General features: G+C 35.6%; 1 protein-coding gene and 3 long non-coding RNA genes across 4 annotated transcripts in view; 2 read left to right on the top strand and 2 right to left on the bottom strand.

Moving 5' to 3' along the window:
* The window catches only part of LOC147760076 (uncharacterized), a 94280-nt gene extending 87452 nt beyond the window's left edge, over positions 1-6828 (bottom strand). The window contains exon 1 of the long non-coding RNA XR_015331152.1: positions 6774-6828. This is a non-coding gene — a long non-coding RNA (uncharacterized LOC147760076). The remainder of the gene's footprint in view (positions 1-6773) is intronic.
* On the bottom strand, positions 788-1755 carry LOC147760080 (uncharacterized). The gene is made up of 2 exons (XR_015331239.1): positions 1669-1755; positions 788-1174 (listed from the first exon to the last, which is right to left on the bottom strand). It is a non-coding gene; the product is annotated as an uncharacterized LOC147760080 (long non-coding RNA).
* Positions 6829-9023: 2195 nt separating the features above from the next.
* On the top strand, positions 9024-10302 carry LOC147760081 (uncharacterized). The gene has a single exon (XM_086994825.1). The coding sequence runs from the start codon at positions 9328-9330 to the stop codon at positions 10267-10269; it is 942 nt and encodes a 313-aa protein (XP_086850951.1). The 5' UTR covers positions 9024-9327; the 3' UTR covers positions 10270-10302.
* Positions 10303-16968: 6666 nt separating this feature from the next.
* LOC147760082 (uncharacterized) lies at positions 16969-22377 on the top strand. The gene is made up of 2 exons (XR_015331144.1): positions 16969-17714; positions 21154-22377. It is a non-coding gene; the product is annotated as an uncharacterized LOC147760082 (long non-coding RNA).
* The last annotated feature ends 2891 nt before the right edge of the window (positions 22378-25268 follow it).

The following is a 25268-nucleotide window of genomic DNA, read 5'->3' on the forward strand; positions in this document are numbered from 1 at the left end:
GTGACGTAGACCTACTGCACGCGACGGCTGCACGTGACGTCTGCGTCGACCACTCTACTCCGCCTGACTGCTGCCACTGGGCTTCGATTTCACTATATTTCATGTAAAATAGGTAAGCCTAATAATAATTAAATACACTGATTGACAGATCTTTTCAATGTAGGCCTACATGAAGGAAAAATGTTGATTTATAAAACAGCTTTTTTAAAAATAAATTCTGGAAATTAGAACATTGTTATTGAGTGGAAGAAACAAAACGCGAAAGCTCCACCTACTATAGCCCTATAAGATATAGGTATGAAAAAAATTATTATAAGATTCGTATTTTGTATTTGAAAGTTTGGTATTTTTTGCCTATTGAAAAGATCGAGTCAATTAAAAGGTATACATTTTCAAAGTGTATATCTGTCATTCTTTGCTAGTGGTTACAAAATGTTGAATTTGACCGAAAATTTCAAACTTTCTCTGGGAAGCTGTAATTTTGCGATGTGATAGCTACACCATCACAGTTTATCATTTCATAAAAAGGGAAACAGCAGCTGCCCTTTTTAGGGCACACAGGAGAGTTGAACAGCTATACCCACCAAATCCAAGAACGTTACCCTGGGTAATATATTTTGCACAAACTAATGAAAGTCTAATGGAATGTTTTCAGTTTTAGTTTAAATCATAAGGGGGTGTTGTCTCAATGCTTCAAAACTGGTTTTGAAGAATTTAATCCACATTTCATAATTAATAAAAATGGTGAATATGTGGGTCACGGTAACGTTATTGATGCAGGTACAAAAACTTTTTATAATCATGTAAATAATAACAATATTTTTGCTATTATCCATACACACTTCATTCATGAGGGGCACACCACTTTCACATGCTTTTAAAATGGAATTGACAAACACAGAGGAATAATGCACATATTTTATTTACTGTAACTCTGTCATATGGGACACACACTGAACAAAGTTGATCTAAAGAATGTTCCAGATTGTAGTTTTTTATCAGAAATATTATTTTTTTATTATTATTTTAACACAATAAAGTTCAGTTAAATACAAAATTTAACAAAATGAAGTTCAGTGTAACACAAAGTTCATAATTATAACATTCTTCCTGACATATGTAGACCAATGGTGATATCTGTTCTGTGCTCACTAAGGCATCCACTCTTGGGATTCTGAAAAAAAATCACACAAAGAATCTGTTAACTCTGATAACGAACAATGGATAACCTAAGATCACAAATAGTTTATTGCTTATTCAAACAAAGTACAGTGCATTATGAGTGGCAAACACGCATTACTGAGACACATTTTCTTCACCCATTTTCGGTGCTTCATTGCGTAACGTAAGTGTTGCTAGTAATCCATTATTGCTGTTTTTACAGACGGTTAAATTTTAAACGCACGGAATACAGTGTAGCAGCTTAATTTAAGACAAAACTAAAAAAAGTAATTCAATTTCGATGATTGAGTTTTCGAGAACAAGAGAACATGAATACGGTATCACCGCGTCACCATGTTCAATATGATCTTTAGTCCCCCATGTGAAACAGACGCAAAACGAAAGTTCAGACGAAGTCACCCTACTTATAGAATGGTAAAAATCAATCGGTACACAAATATGTTGAAACAATTGAAGAAAAATGAAACGAAACTCATTATTTCTCACCTTCATACAAAGAAGATCCCAATAAACAATCCTGTGACGGTTAAATCGAGGGAATTACACCTGTGCCCTGCATCCTATCTCGACAGCATCAGTGCGTAACATGTTATCAGAATGGGCCACCCGCCAGTTTGAGCTGGCTTTTTTAGTGTGTAAAAGAAGCCATTCGTGTGTAGAACTTATCAGTTAGTGAGTATGGAAGAAGATCGCTATCGATGTATAATTTTCACGCGGCATTTTAAAGTCGTCTGATAAGAATCGATCTCTGAAGTTTCAGCGTTGCGAACGTAATATTGGGACGCAGTGAAGAAATATCGACCTTGCTGAGCAATAAATGTGAAATTCTTAAGAAAACTGATATTATCATGGATTTCGTGACACAAACTAACCGAAATACTACTTTGGACGATTGAACAGTTTTAATACGGAAAGATAGGATTAGATGAAATTTTCATCGGGGTGGGACACCGCATGTATCGTAAGTTAAGCTAATTTTGTGATCATTTTTCAGTGACTTCAAATAAATTTTTATTTAAATAACCATTTGCACATTCTGTTTATTATATCTTCTTGCAGTAGGTGTATTCCCTGCTTCAATAATTCATTCAAACCCTAAACAAACTGTTCCTAAATAGAGGTAGGGTCGAAATTCCACAAAAAAAGGCGCCATTTTGAGGGTAATTTCGATATATTTTCTGCTTTTTCTCTTCTTTTGCTTTTATAACAATATCCTCCTTGCTCATGCAGCTTCTTTGATTTGTTATTGAAACATACACAACGATGTCATGAGAATTTGGTCGGCTATCTAAATTGAAATAACATTCTTGTTATGGTCCCCCCGCAGTGCACCACTAGCAAAGAATGACTGATATATTTTTAAAAAATAAAAATGTGGTGTATCAGTGTGTTATGAAGGGTTTTCTGTGGCTTTTATTTACGTAAAATTCAATTTAATAAGAATTAAAATGGAAAAGACCCATAATAGATTTATGCATGATATTGATAACAATTGGAAAAAGTAAAGTTTGTATCTTAAAATAAACCTTGGAATATAACCAGTGAACATTGGTCCTTTTTCTTTTGTGGTCCTGCCTAGCTAAATATTATTATTAAAATATCGGCAAAACGTCTGACATATGTGATGACTTGAAAACTGCGCTGCACTCTAACGAGACGGAAGAGACTATAATTACTCACTCAATTTGGTAGTTGTGACCGCCACTTTTATTTCTTATTTCAATTTAATTTCAATTTATTAAACCTTTGACCCCAACGGCACATCAGAATGAAATACAGTGACATTATAAAGTCATATCAACGAACTACCACTACAACAAAAACTACTACTGATACAAATAATAATAACAATAATTTTAATCTTACACCCCATTTCCAGAGATTAGATCGATCTACTTTAGATCGACCTAACTCCCTGGGGGTTCACGCTAAATAGCTGTCAGCCGGACGGACACGAAAGTTAATTACATCCTTACAGCTTGTAGTAGGCGGGACGGACATTTAAGCCGGATTATCTGAGAGTAATCTAGTGAGACTCCCCGCGGGAATAGATCGATCTAAAGCTCTGGGAATAGAGCCTTAGCTCCGATGCACATTGTAAGTATTTCCCGAAGTTGTTTAATTATGACACATTGTTAAGCGATAATAATTTAATAAGGTCGCGCGTCAAGGTTATTTTCAGTTGCACCCTGGATTACGCACGCTTGCTCCGCAAGGTGTCGCCTGTGGTCGGGGGGCATCACAGCCCATATGGTTACTGTGGTGAAGGTGACAGGTACTTCCAAACATTTTTTCATAACTGTCATTTTTCCTTATTCTATTCATGAATTTGATATTTACGGCAATTAAAAATGTGACACCGGCAAAAGTGAATCTAGGTGCGTTGACAGGCCGCACAGGTGTCCCCAATTAACCGCCGCCAGAGAAGAGACCCCAAGCATTAAACAACACAACCGGTAGATATTGGAAATTTGGAGAAAGTTAAGCAACTGAGGCTTTATTAGATTTGGACAGAAATCGGGGGTAATGCCTAGTGACATGCCAAACCCCTAAGTTCAAGTCTTGGCCCTTGACACCTGTAACGCACCCCTTAGTCAAGAATCTGAACAAATCAATGTTGGGCAGGTACAGGGTATACTCTATTTTCTACAGGTGTTTTGTGATTTTATCAACTTGATTGTCAAGTGCCAGACCTTTTGTTCTCAGGTACTAGTAGCAAACTTTATCAGATAACAATCTGACACTAACCAAGCTGCACTAACAGCGCTGTAAACCCAGTTATCAATGCTGTCATCTTTACCTGTATCTTTACCGGTATTATGCCAGTGGTACGTTTGATACATTTGAGTAAGGAAATATGCTTTTATGCTTACATTCATTTGTAATACGTTAGCATCAACCTGTTAATAAAAACTTGGAAACATTCAATGTTATTACACAATAACAGTATAATGATGGGAGATGTTATGATTAAATGCTTAGAAGAATAATAAAAACAAATTATGTGAAATATAAAATGAATTGATTTTATTTGGGTTATTTGTTTATTTATTTCAAACCAATTAATTATCAAACATGAAGCTTATTTTAAGAAACATTCGCAGATATATGAAATAAAACCCTGCTGGTACACAGATCTACAGTTCTAAAATGCAAATACCAAGTACCTTTCACACACCACTGATGAGATGTAAATAATCATATGTATAAAGTAGTAAAAATATCACAAAATGTGTGTAAGCAAGATATTTCTACAAGTAACCTCATTAATCAGTCAGGAAACTTCATAATGCACCCAATAAATGTAGAAATTTGAGCCAGAGAAATTCTACATACAGGCATGACAGATTTACCATATATTGCCATCAACCCTTAACTGAATGGGCATAGAAAGAACAAAGTGAGTCTCCCTCCCATTATAAATGAGAAATAAAAATAAATAAATAAATAAATAACAGATACTGTCATTCTTAATACTGAAAAACAATGGCACCTTGCAGCCTTCACTGCCTCACTATTTGCAGACAATGTTCTAGTCACTGTAACTGTGTACTTTTGATGAGGCATAGATGCAAGAATGACTTCTTTGAAGTATATTGTGAAGGTCTCTTTTGTCATAAATCTGCCACGTATAACCTGAATGTACATATTGCGATTCACACCGCAGCTAAGGACTCAACCAGTTTGAAAACTTGTGGCATAGCTTCAGGGACAAGATCACACCATCTATCCTTGCTGTGATGATGGATCTACTAGTACATTATCTATGTCTTGTCCTCCTAGTTTCTCTAATACCATTTCCCCTGATCTATGCTCACATCAATCTCTACAGCTTTACCAACTGCTACACAGTTTTTACATCTGAAAGTATAAAGCAAAAATTGTACTAAAGCACCATCAATTTACTTGTTAGATATTGATTCGAGGGCAAGAGAAAAATGCAGAAACCTCATATCATAATCAAGATAATTGAAAATCAAATATGCATAATCAAATTAATAGCTTTAATTGTACATACTACTGATGATAAAATCTTTTAAACTTCAGCATAAATTTCTCTTGTTAAAGCATAGACACTTTATTAAAATGTGCTTGAACAAATAATAATAATAATAAACAACCTGCACACAAGATGGAACATGGAGGTCAATTGCCACAAAATAAGTTGATTTGTACTTGGTAGCCTGAGAAATAGTATCAGGTATTAATTTGAGCAGTAAATTGAGTAATAATACCACAGAGTTAACAATGACACAAGCATATGGTGTTGTGTAACAAAATTCATGTATTACATGTACTTGCTGTGGCAGTGTCCTCCCCAACCTATCGTGCACCGCAGGTTTTGATTTTCAATGTCATCAAAAATGTTTATTGTTGTTAGTTTGATTTACGTATCTGCTATTCAAATAATATCGTTTGGAAAATAACTAACTGATTTAATTATGCTTTTGCAACATGAAATCATCATAAACTTTGCCGGTTCACGTGTATACAGTACCTTGCTATCAGTGCTGCTCTTTTCTCCCTAACTCGTCACTGACAGGCTAACCACATCGTTTCAAAACAACGTTGGTATGCTCCTTTACTTTTGGTGTTGGCAGTTTCGCCCCGGGGACATCGTTTTTGGTTAAAAACAACGTATCGTTTTCACCCATCTACATGTATACACTGCTCCTGTACAAAATGGCCGCTTGCTGCCCCCCCAAGGGAAAAATCGTAGCACGTGGGTAGTTACGCAAGACCTGTGACGTATGAAGACTGCGAGCTTTTTGACCTTTTAACACACACACACACACACACACACACACACACATATATATATAGATATATGTAGGCCCTATTATATGAAGCCAGGGATGTTCTCTTGAAGTAGTATTTATTTCAAAACATTTACACAACACGGTCTCCTCTGCATTCACAGCAGCGAGGAGGCCCGGCTTGTTAAAATTCTCAAGAGACTCTCTTAAATTTGTAAAAATAAATAAATAAATAAATAAATAAATAAATAAATAAATAAATAAACAACCCTCGCTGAGATAAATTACTACTTACAGTATTTTTTATTCAGGTTAACTGAAAATTATAAAGATGGTGAAGTAGCCATTCCTACGAATCATGTAGAAAGGTGATGAATAGAAAATATATGGAAAATTGGTCGTTTATAACTGACCAATATCTGAAGAGATATTACAGTTTACATTCAAGTTGTTTTGTGTTCTGACCACCAATATCTGACATATGCATATTTGTAATGTTAAGATTTTTCATGTTTTTAAAAAGGCAATTCGGTGTTAATTAAATTAAGACTAGCCATATGGAAGTGCACATGTGTAATGAACCTTTTACATATGCCTATGACGAATGTCCTAAACTTATATAATTTTGTACGCTTAATTCAAGCGTGGGCTCGGAATAGGACATTACGTTTTCGTCTAACTTAGTGGATAACGCGATCCAAAGACTCCACAGTTCGTGTCAGATTTACGTAAGGTCACTCAAAGAAAACCCAAGTCCACATAATGATCAGTTAAATGATTTATTCGTTGACGCTAGGTAACTACATATTCTAAATGAAGCCTGCAACTCTTAACTCGTCAGCTCCGTACTCCGTCGCTTCCAATCTCCTTCTCCGCTGCTTCCTTCTACGTGTCTCCCTCAATCTCCCCGTTCAAATCTCATCACTTACTTTAAATACTATTTTGTTATCTTTACATGGATCCAGTGCTGCACTAGTATGAGATTTACGTCAAACCTAAATACCTTTAATTGTGAAGTTAATTTCTTTACCTCGGCGTTATACAAAGAGGCAACCACATTACTTAATAACTATTGGACTAATATAACACATTACGTCATATGACTTCGTGTTAAGGTCCACTAAATGCATGTGATGAAATCACTCATTTACATATTATGTTTATACAATCAGGCAGCATATTATCATTCACCTTGCTTCAGTCTTGAATGAATATTTATCATCCTCTGTATTGGCATACCTGATAAGTACAACTGATATAACTTTCTCTCACTTGTTATCTATTGCATTGCAATTAGTATTTAAATGAGTTGCTGCCACTGTGGCATGCAGATAGATTCCCTGTAGATAATGTGTATAAATGCTGAATGCTTGGACTTAATAAAGGACTTTTAGACTTGGAACTGAATATGTGAGTCTGTGGTTATATTCCCTCTCCCATGTATCAGTGACAGGTAAAATATTAGAAGAACCTGGGTAGGGTGGAACATGGACCCCTACATTCGTACGATCTTTATGTCGGACCCGACACATGGTGCATTTTGTGCATTTTGGTAGTCATTTTAAGGTATTTTCATTAATTCCAATCTGATTTCTTTACCGATAAATTATTCTTATTATGGTTTTCAGATAACGTTTCATCTTCACCACCCTCCTGCAGATTAAAGCTATGCTGAAGAATAACACTATTGTTCTTACAAGGTTAGAGCAAAAATTGAAATAGAACAGAAGTCCTGATGACAATATTGTCTTAATTGACGAGTTTGCATTTCCTATGGAGACAAGGGAAGATGTGGCAAGGGTTGAAAACATACTTAAAGATAAGCATAATGAAATTACTGGTAAGTTAAAAAAATAATAGTATGATAAAAATTAATGTAGTGATTGTTGTGCTGAAGCTACATATGGAATAAATAATAAGTTGATTTTTAAAATAGTGGTTATTTTATAAATGATTAAAAAAACATTTTAATCTGAACACTTATCATTTGTTGTATGTATATATATAAATGTGCTTTACTTATTAAGAATATTTATATTTATTTCAAAGGTCAAACCACCTTGTCACACTGGGAGGGTTTTCCTCCAAGGAAATGGTACAGTGTAGATAGGATCATGTCTACTATTTTTAAAACTAACACATTGCATGTCAGTGTAACTGTATTGGGAAGTGCGGAAAGGTTGCACTAAAAAACCTGGCCCTTACAAAAGCAATGGAATGTTTGCATTTCGTAATGATCAAATAATGTTTGCTCAGATATATTTTTACATATTAATTGTATTATAATGATCCTGAAGTAAAGTTACAGTTCAAAATGTAAAGGTTGTTTCTTCTGAACAACTTTGTCTTTTTATGCTTTTTACATATATTCTCTTAAGGATAAACGCATATCAACCTATTTCTGTCCTTTGATGAGACCATTCCGTTTTGTAACTCCTGTTTGAACCATTTTTGTTTACTGTCCAATTTAGCACTGTTAAGATAGGAGGATTAAGTTAAGTTTTTTATATTTTCACAGATGCAGGTAGATCGAGAGCTACGGAGGCTGAATAAGACATGCATCAAATTGTGGCTCAAAAATGCGCATGACAGGGATGGCGGCAGAAAATTGAGGTAAATCAAAACAAGGAAAAAAGGAGGTAAATAAACACACTGGACAAAAGAAGTGTCACCCCCTGCAGAGTAATGAAAGTTATAATGCCTGGGTCTACTCCTAATATGACTATTGAGTATAAAACCGCTGTACTATGGAATTGTAGGCCTATTCTCTTTTTTTTTTTTTTTTTTTTTTTTTTTTTGTGAATTTTGATGTTTATAAAATGATACCAGGAGCATATCATTCCAGAGTCATTTATCTCCCCCAAAGTATTGGTTCACTTCTATTGTCCAGTGTGTGTAACAAAAAAAAAATAAAATAAATAAAATAAATAAATAAATAAATAAATAAATAAAGAAAAATAAAAGAAAAATAAATCAAAATAAAATAAAATAAAAAAACACTGTTACAGGTGATAATTGTGATGAGAAATATTAGTTTTACGCATATCTATTTTATCTGATGTTAAATTATTATTTTCCAGTTACATTTGTACGTTATTTCTTTTGCGCGTCTATAGTTTTGCTATTAAAAAAATACCGGAAGTCGTGTTGCGCAAAGGATTATGGTCTATATGAATGAGGCGCCATTTTGTTCAACAACCAGGAAGTAACAGGACGGAGATTGTGGGATAATGTTGAACATATTTGACAAAGAAAGAGATATGATCTGACCGACTTGTAGGTATATGGAGCAAGTGTTTATGTTACTGTGATCTCCAAGCTGCAGCACCAGAAGTGAACATAAAGTTTAGCAATCGCTGACAGAAATATTACAGGATCTACTGTCGGAATGGAAGCCATGTTAGGGCAGTCTAGACGAGGTGTAAATCCAAGATCAGGACAGGTGACAGTACAGACACAACCTCCATTAGCTGAACAGGAAACAAATACAACATCAGCTACACATCCTAATGTTTTCTTAGAGAAAGCAGAATGTGTGCGTTCCTTCAGTGCTAAACTGGAAGATGATAGAGAAATAACTGGCATAACTGGGTTAGCCATAGATAAGGAACACATGTTTGTTGTGGATGATGAAAACAACAGAACAAAAGTATTCACACATGAAGGACAATTTAAGTTTGACATTAAAGTAAACAAACCATATGATGTGGCTGTGTCACAGACTGGTCACCTGTATATAACATCACTGGGTGACAGATGTGTCCAAGTGTACTCCACCAGAGGTCAGCAGGTGACAACCATGGGTCAGGGTATACTGGAGGAACCACAGGGTATTACACTGAACAGACAAGGTCATGTGATGGTTTGTGACAGTAGAAAGAAGTCCATCTTCACATTTCATGCAGACAGTGGACAGCTCCTGAACACTATTCCACTCAGTATGTGTGAATTACCAGAGTACATCACAGTGAACACTGTGAATGATAACATTGTGATATCAGACATGTGGAGACACTGTGTACATGTGCTGTCACCTACTGGTGATCATCTGTACAAGTATGACTGCAGCAGAGAAGGCAGTGAACTGAGTTTACCATATGGAGTGTGCACAGACAGCTATGGTCACATCTTCATTGCTGACAGTTGGAACCACAGGATAGTGGCACTGAGTCCACAGGGACAGTTTATCAGATACATTGTCACTAAGGATGATGGGTTGAAGTATCCCAGGGCAGTAGTCATCAACCCTGCTACTGGTCAACTGGTGGTGGGAGACACAGGGGGCAATGTTAAGACATTCACGTACATTGAACTGAAACAAGGTGAGTAACATGTATTAACTGTGGATAGATATGATTATTATGTAAATATTTGAAAGTTAATTAGTCTTACAATGTTTTTATCCATGAATATGTTTGCCTTTATTTCAATAAAAAAACTTTTAAGCATATTTTAATTCAGTAAGCACACAGCTGTGCTTTAGTAAAAATGTATGTAGAGTGGAGACATTTTCTATTGTTAATACTTTACTGTTACTGACAAATTTCCATGAACCCATTAGTGATTAGGATTTTGAATAAGGATAAAGAACTCTTTTTAATGGAATTTATAGTATGCTTTATTTGTATTTTTATTAAGTCACAAGAAAAACATCTTACATTGTTTAATCCCTGAACTTCTTGTCCATTTGTCAGTGAAGAACAACTCAAGTCTCACAACAGAACAGTCCAGTTCTTCATATTCTTCATCTTGTAGCTGTTCATGAAAGCTTAGATATACCTAAATTCTCAAATGTACTTTGTCAAGTTTCTTGATGTCTTACCACTTCTAGATTCAAAGACATTTCATCACCAGTTTGTTGTTAACACACACAAATAAATTAAATGTTGAAGTACTTTGGATGATACCTTATTTTCCTGACTTTGTGGATTGCAAATAAAACTAGCAGACGACCATTTTTCATGAAATGGAACTACTTTTCACAGGAAGTAGTGTATTCATACACAACAGTGACCTTGGGTTTGGAATACAAAAAAATAGTACATGTATTCATACTGTCACAGCATGCAAATTATAATGAAATATACAAAACTAAAAACATTTTTATGTAACACAAAAAGTTAAATGCATTTTATTTATTTATATATATTATATATATATATATATATTATTATTATTATTATTATTATTATACTGGATAAAAATGTTGATGAAATGGTTTTGACCACCTTTTTGGAACTTTTAAACTGCTTGCTGATGGACCCACATATTTATGTCATACACACTAAACATAGATGAGAAAGAATATATCACGATGAACATATATATATATATATATATATATATATATATATATATATATATATATATATGTATATATATATAATGCCTAATATGTATGCACTACAGGTTCAATTCCAAATGTTATTCTTAAAAACCATATACTAGTAAATAAAAACGATTTCTTAGAATGCTTGAAAGTGAAATTTTCTGAGTATGATTTATTTCAAACAGAACAACTTTATGGCTGTTGACACTTCTGGATTGTCTGATTATATAGCCAAAATAATCCATAAAGCATTCTGCTATAGGAATAAATAACAAATCATAAATAAACATCAATGCTGTCATATCATACACAATACAAGAAAAGCATATGTCTACATGCAAATGTACAGTGTGTATATGTTGCCAGAGTGTAGCCACTGGCGGCTAGCTTCCAGCAACCCTACCGCTTACCTCCAGCAACATGCACTGTATATAGCCGAGACAAGCTGCTAGCGGCTAGCCTGTGGGGATACTTTCCGGCAGCATTTTTATGTTGCTGGAGTACTCCTGCTATACTCCGGGAGTACTTCAGCAACATTTTACGTTCTGTAAGGGCATGCATTTCTAAGTTTTATAGTAAGCACACAGCTAGGTGTTAGTAAAAATGTATGTAGAGTGGAGAAACTTTTTACTGTTATTGACCAATTTCCACTGAACCCATCAGAATTATGAGTGAGAATGAGACACCTGCCCATCAGGCAAGTACAATATGTCTGTACATCTACTTGCCCTGCTCCAAATGTACTTGGTCTGCTTCAAATTAAAAAAAAAATGGGTGTTGATAAAATTTATTCTGAACAGTCTATAAGTCAGGCAGATTCAGTACAATGGCGTATGTATTTGTAGGTTGATAAGTTATTCACTAAAGAAAAAAACTTCATGTAATAATCATAATAGTGATACATAATACATGTATCATGATACAGGGAGGGAAATGGGCGGTCGCCAGTCGCCAAATGCGACCGCTAAAACGAATTGGCGAGTGCCAATCTCAGTAACTGGTCCAAACGGGCGACTGCTCTATAAGCAGCGGCAACATGAGAAATATACGGGGTTTTTACTTGTCCTTAGATATTTTTCCTTTTAAAAAAAGAAAAAAAAAAAACGCTCCCAATTTTGTCTGCATCGAAGACTACGCAAATTTCAGATGTGTTGACCTATTTTAATGACGCTTCCGAACACGTCAGACGTTATTTGCATGCGACCTGACCTCTTGCATCAGACTGTCAATTTTGACCAATCAGATTTTACCACAGCATTCGCGCCGTATGAAGTAGCAGAGCCTCGAGGATTGAAAAGCTACGTACGCAACAAACCTTTTCGGTAAAAATACTAATTTACTTGAGTGCAGTCTTGTAGTTTTGAAGGGTAAATATAATTCTTTAAATGGTTTCTGGTCTTTTTCGATGTCAATAGCTTATAGTTACATTCAAGATTTTACAAGAAACGTTACTTTTCCCGTTGGGGCCGTTAGCATGCTGCCGAAATATTTTCTTATTGGAAATTAAATCAAAACTACATTTAGTGTGTGAATTGAATTAGTTCAACTTATCTTACAATTTTATAGCGATGTGGAGGTTTTTGCCTGGTGTGACAAAGCCGCCAGAGCCTCTAAAACGAAAAACACCGACAAATGACAAAAGCGAACAACCTAGCACTAAATGTAAAAAAAAAGAGAGCTCGGGTACCTTCCTTTAAAACAGCTACGGATTTTTGAGGAAAATAAAAAGGCGAGGATTTTTTGTTCCGTTTTATGGTTATATTTCAACTTTTGGGACTTTGAAGTTACTTCCTATTTCGTGTTAATACAATGGGTGTTAACCCATTGTTCTAATTCCAAACCTTGTTTGGGTAAACACAGAGATTAATAACTCCTTTATATTTTTTAACCTAATAGTTAAAATACTTGATTTCTATTGTGTGATGTGGCATCATTTCCTTTAACCATAAAAGGTGGGGAGAAAAAGCTGTTTAGTTTTTAAAATGTGAATAAATGTTGATGAATTTTGGGGAGTTATTTGGTTGATTTCAATTCTTTTAAATAAGTTCAAAATAAAAACATGAAAATTAAACTTAATTTGCTTTATTTTATTGGCGCATTTTAATAATAATTTTAAAAAACGAAGTTGCTCAGTATGTTAAAACCGTCCACACATTTTTGATTCTTTCATAATTGGACCAGTGCCCCAAGGCCTAGGACCACTACCTCCAGAGTCAACTGGTCCAAGTGGACCAGTGCTGAAAAATTCCCATTTCCCTCCCTGATGATACATTTCACCATGTTATGATGCAAACACCATCAAATGAAAACAAAAATAAACTTGTTATTAAACCATTTCAACAAATGTTTGTGCCAAGCAGATATTTAGCATTGTACAATGTATATGGTCAGTGTATGGGGGGGCAAAGTGATTTCCATTTCGTCAGAAAATGAAAAAACGGCCGTTTTTCATTTTCATTTGATAAATTGTCAAAGTGAAATGGAAAATCAACCTCGATTTTCGTTTTTCCTTTTAAAATGAAAAATGGAAAAACGAGATTATTTTTCGTTTTTTCCGCTTTTTTGTGACATAAAAAAAAACAAAAAACGACAGATTTCCAAACGTGATAGAAAATAGAAACATCCACTGTTTTCCCATGTCAAGAGAGTGAAATATATTAGAAAATACGTCCTTTTCTCCTTCTGTGAAGAAATGAAGTATCGAAGCATGTTTATTTTTTGCCATTATGGTTTCAATGGAAAAACGGAAGTCAGTTCGTTTTTCTGATTTTCATTTTGGAAATAAAACTTGGAAAACGGAAGTATATAAAGACATACAGACAGAAAAATGGCAGCCCTTGAAACTTTGACTTCACGAGACTAGGATTATTCCTGGTTTTGTAAAAGTATTCGGAAATTTAGTAAATTACTTTAAGAAAAATGAATTAAGGAATTTCAGAAATTCTATAAACTGTGGACAATTATGGAAAAACAATGCGCCCTCGCTGTGTGTGGTTCAGAAATATGAAATAGGCCCCTAGGTTAGTGTCTAGGTCAAAGTGGAGAAGAGATGAAGGTTGGATCTGTTTCTGTAAGGACTTTTTGTGACAAGATTTTGATAGAAAGTAGAAATTTTTATCATGAGAGAAATATTTGAAGGTTATTAAGTCGCCTGGACTGTAGTGCTGGTACCCCAGATAGCAACAAGGCGTTGGCCCGACGCTGGGCCAACGTCGGCATGGTTGGCCTAACGACGTCGGGCCAACGTCGTAAGGCCGGCCAGTGCACTGGGCCGACGTCGGGCCAGCGCAGGTGCCGGCGTCGGGCCGACGTCCGTGCTCATCGGCCATCTGTTGGCCCGACGTCGGGCCAACGTCGTTTTGCCAACCAGCTGACGTTGGCCCGATGATGGGCCGACGTTGGCCCGATGGTGGGTAATGGTTGGCCCGATGGTGGCCCAGCGTCAGGGTTATGATGTTGGGCCGACGTTGGCCCATTGTAATTATGCCAACCAGCTTATTGGCCCTGCATAGGCCCAAAATTAATTTTTTTTATTTTAAAGTAAGTGATTAACTTTATGAAATTATAAGCAAAAACAACAACGATAACAATTTCTGTCTGCAACACAAAATATATTCTTTATTATATCATAGTGGTGATTTCATGGCCAATTTCATGGCCAAATTTAATTTCTGAAAATTCCTACTTTAGATCAAGTCTGAAAATTATATTATCTGAATATTTAATTAGTTACATAAAACTTATTTATGAATGAACCTTATATTAACCCTGTACATTAAGTTCTACAGGATGCTTTCAGTTTAAAAAGGCCTGAATCACTTTATTTATGACTTCATTTTTTAGTTAAAGTTAAAATTGGTTCAATTATGTTCAAAGTACATACATATATATATATATATATACATATACGTAACCAAATCAACAGTAAATAGAATGTCAATAAATTTAATAAAAAAGAAACCTCTTGTCTTTTTGTACAAAACAATGTATGTTTAAAAAAACTACACTGCAAAAAGGCAAATATACAGACACTAAGCAGGGAGAAATGTCACTTATATACATGTAAAGAAAAAAGAACAAACCTTATTTTTTTTACTAAAGAAAGCTGCTCATCGAACTAACACAAAAATTGGGAATAAATTATGCATGTACATGGGGGGGGGGGGGTGAGGGGCAAAAATATTTTTGCACACCTTAGCCTAAATAATATTATACATTGTCATTTTTTTAAACTATTTCAAACGTAACATTAATAAACATAATCACTAGTTCTGTAATGAATGAATCTTGAATAGTGAATGAAAAAAACATTGTTTTTTTAGATGAAGGAGAGTTATAACAAAATTATAAATAACCATGCAGTAACTGTTTCAATTCAACTAGCATGCTGGCTACATACATGTAAACTCTGAAAAAAGAACCATGAAAACTCCATAGATATAGATGTACTAAAAAAAAAGAGAATTACATGTGCACAAAAAAAAACCAGTATACTGTTGATGCTTTTGAATTAAATCAAAATAATACTGTTTGTTTTGTGGTCCTCCAATGAGCCACATTTATTTTTCTTGGATTTCAGCATTCCCCATGCATTTTCATCAATGATATTACAATATGCACCTGAATCTGGCAATAACGCCGCCTATCTCTATTTCCATCATGTCTGTGTATATTGCATTGGTTCCCACACCAAATGTATATGCACTCCTGGATTATCATGTTCATAACTGTCATTTACTTGAATAATAGTTTAAGTTTCGCAGACTTTTGCAAAGTGATCCAACGTTCCTTGTTTTCTCAGTCGGAGGGTTTCTATTCGTTTTTCGTGTCTGAACTCGTGGTGTTTAGACTGAGTTGGTTTGTCAAATGACTTCGGTTTCACCATACTCACATTTTCTGGTGTTCCACTTCCTTTTAAAGCGTTAACTGTCTATGTATATTCATGTTTCTCACCTGTGTTTGGGAGAGTCCTGAAAATATCTTGTACACCTGTCCCTGCTGAATGCAACATAAGCGCGCGTCTCCTCTGACATGTATTTTTAATTTTCTGTCGTTGTTCATTATTCATTCCGTCCGTTGGTTCCGAAACAGTCAATCTTTTCCGCCAGCGAAGAGTTTAAATCTGTCTAGCCAGCGTCCAACGTGGCCCTAATGTCTCCGGACTTCTGTACGGTTCGATTCGTAATTTCACATTTTTCCTCCATTTTCTCAAAGAAAGTTGGCTCACAGTTTTGCACTAGAGTTAATCCTCGTCGCCAGTGTTAATGTCTTCCAATTAAATCGCATCACGAATCAAATCACTCAACGAATTGTATCAGTTTGATACGCTTGTGCTTTTTTCATATCCATAACTCTAAGAAACGCTACATTCGGGTCCTTGACCGGCTTATCATAAAAAGCGGAATTTCAAAACAGCGGGACGAGTAGCTCTAACAAGTTAACAATTCATTCAAATGTCAAGTCAAATTAAACAAATAGTGCACTAATGAGGGGACTTTGAAGAAAAGAGAGAAAAAGAGAGAGATAAATTAAATCAAAATTGATCAAATGACGATAGTTCAATCATTCAGCTCACTGGTCAATAAAAAATAAATAAATAAGAAAAAAAAATAAAAAATTAAAAATTTAAAAAAAATAATAAATGACTTCACCAAATATTGGCTTGATGGCAGCTTAACATAAAATTAAAAAAGACTGCAGTCTGTCCGCAGATCTGGCATATCAATGCGTAAGCGGTGATCATTACAAAAACACCTACGCGCTTGCACAAAATAGTCCGCGACGTGTGTTTCGCGCCATGTTTTCAAAAACCCGTAGTTGTTATATAAATCCATGAAGCTCTGTGAATAACTCATTATTCCGCTTGAAACTTTCAAAAAATAAAATTTAGAACTTGATGTAAACGCACAATGTAAAATGAACATTTCAATTTCGACGAAAGCCTTGTATCAGTTGTCTAAAAATAGCATACGCATTTTTCTCAAGCAGATCGTGTAATTTTGTACCCTAAAATGAAATGATTGTAGAAAAAATGGACAAACTTACTTAATTGATATTATAACGATTTATGCAACTGTATATGCTGGAATTGAGCCAAAAAGAATAAAAAATTTGTACAACCGTCCTTTTTTGTGAAATCCCTATTTTAGTGCGAACTATGTGGGTCAGTCGAAACTGGGACTGTCACGTTGCACTGAGCAAGTGACTGGAGAGCGTTTTTCTTGGTAAATCTTGCATTTCGGTTGAAAAAAATTGAATGTTCAGCTTTTCAAGTGTATATTTATAGTATACAATGTGTCACTGTCATAGTGAGAGTTGTAATGGAAAATAATACGTGAAAAAAAGACATCGGTGCTGGAGATCAACCATAACATACAGTGTATATGGTTTTAGAATGGAAAAATCTGCCTTTCAAGTTACATAGCTTTGGGTTTGCCGACTAAAAGGTGAGTCTTTTTTTAAATTCACTATGTTTCACTATGTTTCATAAATGATTTTGGAGTAACCTCCCTTCGCATAGTTCAGATGCACTTGTTGACGTTCAGTACTAGTGAATGTTACATTTTGTTGCAAAGTTACAGTTGTACTTTGTTTACATAAAATGTGTAGATTACTAGTAGTAGGACCAAGGAATTATTATTGTACCACCAGCGTTAGCGCTGGCGGTACACATGGTTTCGGTCCCGTCCGGATCGTTCCGCCGGCTCCGCCGGCTCCGTTGGCTCCGCCGGCTCCGCCGGACGGCTACCGTTACCGCTTCTCCTCCTAGACGGTAAGGGCCCCCGTACCCATCTCATGGATTTAGGTCACCTATAATCTCAACTCGTTCCACGTAAAATTTGGGCTTTGTCGGTATTGGGGTCTGGGTGTGGCACTCATTGCAATTCACCCTTGTCTAAAAATGGCAAAATTAAATGCTAATTATCTACCCTACGGAAGGAGTTATGGGAAAAATTTCTATAGACGGTTTTCCAAAAGTCATATGTGTAGATTTCAAATATACCCTTGGATTTGACCTTTGACCTCTACTTCAAGGTCAAATGGGCCAAAATTTTCAAAAAAATGAAATTTTTTACGAAAAAAAATTTTTTTGCCCTGTTATTCAGACACCACACAGACTTAACCAATAATATTATTGGAAAGTGTTACCCTTCAGGTCATCTTTCATCTCCATGAATTTGGGGTCAATCGGTGCATTTTCACGGGAGTAGCGGCCATAAGATACCGAAACTTAAAACTGTCTCTAATTCGGGAACCGTTAATGCTAGAGACCCATTCTTTTTTGCATTTTGTAGAGCATGTAAAGCCCAACACTAGAAGTGGTCTCGGTTTTTTTGTATTCCATACGGTTTTCGAGTTACGCTCTATCAAAAAGTAGATATTGGTGGTAAAAGCAAAATGTGCAGTACGGTAATGGATAATAAATTTTGAACTCTGGAAAAATAAAACATAAGGCTTGGCAAAGCAGACAACTTGTGTTCAAAAATGACATTATTTCATCAAATTTGAACTTCTGAAACTTCAAGGCACCTCCTATTTCAAGAATTTTGACCAAAATGACATTTTCTTTATTTTAATTAATTTTTTCTGTACGAAATTTAAGGCACATTATGGTAATTCCAAAATTATAACATCTAGTCCCTTATATCTCCAAAACTGGCAGAGATAGGTCCATAGTTACTATTGAAGTTGAATAGGAAGTCATATACTGGCAATCTTACTATGACCTTGAAATTGACCTTTGACCTACTTTTCACCATGAACTGAACTTTGCAAATTTTTCTTCCCTTTTATCTCCAAAACTGGCAGAGATAGGTCCATAGTTACTATTGAACTTGAAAAGGAAGTCATATACTGGCAATCTAAATGTGACCTTAAAATTGACCTTTGACCTACTTTACACCATGAACTGAATTTTGCAAATTTTGCTTCCCTTTTATCTCCAAAACTGGCAGAGATAGGTCCGTAGTTACTATTGAACTTGAATAGGAAGTCATATACTGGCAATCTAAATGTGACCTTAAAATTGACCTTTGACCTACTTTTCACCATGAACTGAATTTTGCAAAATTTGCTTCCCTTTTATCTCCAAAACTGGCAGAGATAGGTCCATAGTTACTATTGAACTTGAATAGGAAGTCATATACTGGCAATCTAAATGTGACCTTAAAATTGACCTTTGACCTACTTTTCACCATGAACTGAACTTTGCAAATTTTTCTTCCCTTTTATCTCCAAAACTGGCAGAGATAGGTCCATAGTTACTATTGAAGTTGAATAGGAAGTCATATACTGGCAATCTAAATGTGACCTTAAAATTGACCTTTGACCTACTTAACACCATGAACTGAATTTTGCAAATTTTGCTTTCCTTCTATCTGCAAAACTGGCTGAGATAGGTCCGTAGTTACTATTGAGCTTGAATAGGAAGTCATATACTGACAATCTAAATGTGACCTTAAAATTGACCTTTGACCTACTTTTCACCATAAACTGAACTTTGCAAATTTTGCTTCCCTTTTATCTCCAAAACTTGCAGAGATAGGTCCATAGTTACTATTGAACTTGAATAGAAAGTCATATACTGGCAATCTAAATGTGACCTTGAAATTGACCTTTGACCTACTTTTCACCATGAACTGAACTTTGCAAACTTTTCTTCCCTTTTATCTCCAAAACTGGCAGAGATAGGTCCATAGTTACTATTGAACTTGAAAAGGAAGTCATATACTGGCAATCTAAATGTGACCTTAAAATTGACCTTGACCTACTTTACACCATGAACTGAATTTTGCAAATTTTGCTTCCCTTTTATCTCCAAAACTGGATGAGATAGGTCCATAGTTACTATTGAAATTGAATAGGAAGTCATATACTGGCAATCTAAATGTGACCTTAAAATTGACCTTTGACCTACTTTTCACCATAAACTGAACTTTGCAAAATTTGCTTCCCTTTTATCTCCAAAACTGGCAGAGATAGGTCCATAGTTACTATTGAAGTTGAATAGGAAGTCATATACTGGCATTATAAATGTGACATTAAAATTGACCTTTGTCCTACTTTTCACCATAAACTGAACTTTGCAAATTTTGCTTCCCTTTTATCTCCAAAACTTGCAGAGATAGGTCCATAGTTACTATTGAACTTGAATAGAAAGTCATATACTGGCAATCTAAATGTGACCTTGAAATTGACCTTTGACCTACTTTTCACCATGAACTGAATTTTGCAAATTTTGCTTCCCTTTTATCTCCAAAACTGGCTGAGATAGGTCCATAGTAACTATTGAAGTTGAATAGGAAGTCCTATACTGGCAATCTAAGTGTGACCTTGAAAATGACCTTTGACCTACTTATTATCATGAACTGAACTCTGCTAATTTCTTTCTCTTTTAACTTCAAACTTGACAGAGATAGGTCCATAGTTACTCTTGAACTTGAATAGGAAGTCATATACTGGCAGTTTACTGTGACCTTGAAATTGACCCTTGACCTACCTTACGAAGAACTTAAATTTGATTGTACCATATATATTTTTTGCAATAGTTTAAAAATTCTTGTTGATTGCATTTTTACAGCTTGTCAAGCACAAAACTGGTGGCTGTGTCCCTTATTTTGTGTAAGTGGGGGTCTATACGAATGCGCTTGCTCCAGCTGGTGGTACAATATTTGGAGGCGGTATCGCCTCTCTGATCCTCTAGTTATTATATAGTATGGTAAGAAATTACTTTGATAAACAACTGGTGTGAGACTGACAATGAGGTGATTTTTTTTTTTAATCTATGGATTTTTCATGTAAAAATTTCAGTTTTTATCTGCTTTGTATAAATTTCTTGTTTCTACATGTATGATTTTATCATTTTATTATATTTATTTTTAACAGATTCCCAATTTGGGCATATCAGCTGACAATTAGGGAAGAGGTGTTCTGGTCAAGACCAGGGAAAATTATTTTCTATACGGTTTTGTTTGATGGTGCTGTTGATGCAGGTGTGACTGAACAAGAGATGGTGTTTTGTACTGTAGAGTCTTGGATATTTTTTACCCTAGAAACCTTTCTCATAGCAGACAAGTTCTGGAACATTATTTTCTTCAAGTATTATACAGGATGGGCTTTGACCCAAAAGACTTCCATTGAGAGTGGCCTGCCTTTAAAGAGCACATAGGTGGCATGTTTATAGTGAATAAAAGTAAAGATATGTGTACTGATTTGTTTCAAGGCTAGGAGACCAGACAAAGATTAGAATACATACAATAATGCTATTTGAAATTGCCTTGTTCAGCCTGTCCACTTCTCAGGTGGAGAGAGGATACAGTGCTCTCAAAAGAACCGAATCTGACTGGAGGTCAAGTTTGGGGAATATTGTGCTTAAGTTAACAAAATTTTGACAGCAGTTTTATAGGGGCCAAGTTTTGATGATCATTTAGTCAAGGAATCTATCAACCACTGTGTGGCAGGGTGGCACTCTGGGAAAACAGCCCAATTTTGAACTTGAAAATTGATTTTGTTTTCTGACTATCATATCCAGGTAAATGACCTGGCCATTGAAGATTCTAAGGAAATAAAAAAATTGAAACATACTCGTATACTGAAGTTTTGTTTTTTTTCATTTTTAATGCACTTTGATATGTATTTAATTACAAATTATATTCAAGAATTTTCAGTTGGGGATGATCTTGGTTGTATGTCAGTTTTGGCTAAAGTAATATTCATAACTTGCTGGGGCAGGTGCTTCTTCTGCCCTCAGAATAGACATCAAGTTGGCCAACGAGTTTATTGGAGCCTTGTTAACTGCTTTAATTTAAAAGGCAAAAAGTTTAAAAAAAACTTTCAAAAAGTTCAGTGCATATTCATGAGGCTGAATTAACATTTCCCAGGGACAGTGCTTTAAGGACATGAGTTTTAAATGTTTACTTAGTTTTGTTTATCACACAGATTTCAAAATTTTGCACTTTTAAAAAGAGAAATGTAAATTTTAAATAGATTAGGGATATTTTTTTCAAATTGCAATTGTAAGGGTCTTATTTTAAATAGTTTAATATGTAAGAGACAAAAATAGTACTAGTACATAGAAATAAATATTGAGCAGTAAAATAAGAGAACAAGGCAGAAGTGCAGATCTTAATATAATGAATAAACCGGAGTTGAATGATTTTTTTTTATCAAAACCCTTTCAGGCTTTAAAAAGTACAACCTGGCCATAGACCAGTACTTCATTGTAAATATTTATCCAATTAAAAAAAATCTTGTTTTATTTATAACTAGATCTTATCATCTAGCAATATCTTTCTATATCGGTCAAAATTCACACTGGATTTCTTGTGGAGTGGATCATAACTATACAATTTTTGATGTTTTAAGAATGAGTTTATATAACTCTTGGAATATTTCTGATGTTAGATGCACAGCACTTGTTCGTATTTTAATTTTATTGTAACTTGTTTGCTCTGATATTCAGAATATTTAAGAAAACTTGTAGTCTTGTTAAGTCGGGTCAGTGCTTCAGGTTGGTCACGTGACGCTATAAATTATGATGAAAATGGGGTTCCATTTTTGTCGTCGTTTTGGAGATGCACTAATTTCCCCACACAAAATGGGTAAAAATTGTAGGAGATATACCTTATGATATATCATTTGAAAGTTTATGATCTTATCTTTCTGCAGGATGTAATTGTTTGAAAATATTTTGCGTTTCCTGCGATACATAATCACAGTAACTTAATGCACTTGAAAAAATCGATTTTGCCGACTTTAACACCGACTTCACGGGAATATGAACACTTTGCCAACGAGGTGGGACCCAAACGCAACATGTGTTTCATATCAACACAAAGCACACTTGTTTACCTTTTAGAATATATATAAAACGCTGGTGATTTCAACATTGTAGCAATATTGTTTAAATTGAAACACCCTAGTGTTGCACGCTTCAAAATTGCGAGTGCTTGGCGTCGAGTTCACCTCGCGCTAAAAAAAATGGACAAAGCTGAATTTTCAATATATATATACTGCCAGAGACCCAGTTTAACCAGCTTTCATGATTTAGTTTTTAAAACTTTGTACAATTTAAACTTCTTATAGAGATCTTCAAATAGAAAATTTCGGACACCTGAAACGGGGCACCATTTGCAATCACCCGCGTGGATAAATCTTCCATTTTACCGTTCTGAATCTATTTTTTATGACAACTAACCTTAAGATTCCGAATCCCTAGATATCCCCGCTTCTTTTTATATATCTATCGTTTAATCACATCAACTGTTGACAAAACTACACATGAAAATACGAAGAGCTCAAAAGTCGTCCATTTTCACTCGATTTTGCTGAAAGTAGTGCGAAAATGGCCGTCGCTTCAGACAGTGTGCACGTGCAGCTCGGAATCTGCGGACAGACTGCTGGTCCAACATAAGTTAAAAGCTTAAAAAATGATGTTGGTCCTACGTTGGCCCAACGTTGGCCCCACATCGGATCAACGTCAACAAAATGACGTTGGCCCTACATTGGATCAACGACAAAAAAATGATGTTGGTCCTACGTTGGCCCAACGTTGGCCCTACATCGGATCAACGTCAAAAAAATGACGCTGGCCCGACATTGGCCCAATGACGGCAGACCAACGTCAACAGTGCCGACGTTGGCCCAACGTTGGCCCGATGGCGGCATGCCAATGCCGACCAAGTGCCAACGGTGCCGACGTTGGCCCAACGTCATCTTGCTATCTGGGGGTATAGCCTCATTTGATGTTCTTTTAACTAAGTAGGCCTACTGGTGCGTGCGACTGGGCAAAGCAGTTATGTAGCTGCACAAATTTTGTAGCTGTGTTTCTGTGGATAACACTGGATAAATTAATAAAATGTTTGTTAGAATCTTTACACCCCTGCGTCTTGTTGCTCTTGAATGTTATTGTTCCTTAGTCAAAGAAGTTATTGAGTTAGTTTTTACAAACCTACAGGGCCCTTTGCGCAATGCATTTGCTTTATTATCTTATGTACGTAATCACAAACTAATAAACAAATTATGTATTTCCTCTTCCTAAACATTTTAATGCAACCTTTGGGGGGGGGGGGGGGTATTTTATTTTATAAAAATTCACACATTTGCATCTTGAGTTTGACTCTCTTTTTTAATGCAATACGAGCGTTGGGACGGACAATCTCAAATATTCGTCGTGTTGATAAAAATAAGCTGTACATAGAAGGAAAAATAAGTGCAAGATTTCTCTCTTGTTTCAGTTTTTACTGCTGTTACTGTACAAACCAGCAACTAATCAGGTAACAAAAACAGGGGTGGATCCAAGATTATTTGAAGGTTGGGGGGGGGGGGGGGGAGTCCGCGGTAAGCGTGTCATTGTTGTAATATTATAATATATTAATATTTAACCTTTCAAAAAATTTAGATGTTCAAAAAACAGTCCTTGGATGCGAAGCCGACCCTCTGGCGTGGGTTTCGGGGCCCGCTGAAAGGCATTTTAGAGAGTACCATTTGGCATGGTTTACAACTATGATTCAGCTGGTGAAAATTCTAATTTCAAGAGGGGATCATTGGTGTGATATTTTTCATAAATCGAAAGGGGGGATGTCAGGATCCCTACATAAATCCGCCACCTAAAATGTTCACCAACCTGTATCGATCAACTGTATCGATCTTCTGAAGGAGTGAATGAGTATATCATCTAGTAAGGTCTTGACTTCCTAGCCCGTAGCTGTGTTTCAAGCATAATTAGATGTTTTGAAGGTACATTAAATGAATATGACATGAATAAAAAACTAAGACCTTTAGTTTAAGAGAAAGTCTCCCCCCCCCCTCCCCCCCCCCCCCCCACCCCCCTTAATCATAAAATGTTCCTGACGCCTTTTTGGCATTTGACAACCGTTTTGGTGGGTTTTTCTCTCTTAAAAATTTGCTTACAGCTAGGATAGACGATAATAATTTTGGTCCTAGCTTACAGATAGCCCCCCTACTCCCTTTCGGCCCTTTGACCGTAGATAACTGATCAG

The sequence above is a fragment of the Lingula anatina genome, chromosome 9 (genome assembly GCF_051362555.1).
Source record: "Lingula anatina isolate TDL-2025a chromosome 9, LinAna3.0, whole genome shotgun sequence".
Classification (NCBI taxonomy): domain Eukaryota; kingdom Metazoa; phylum Brachiopoda; class Lingulata; order Lingulida; family Lingulidae; genus Lingula; species Lingula anatina.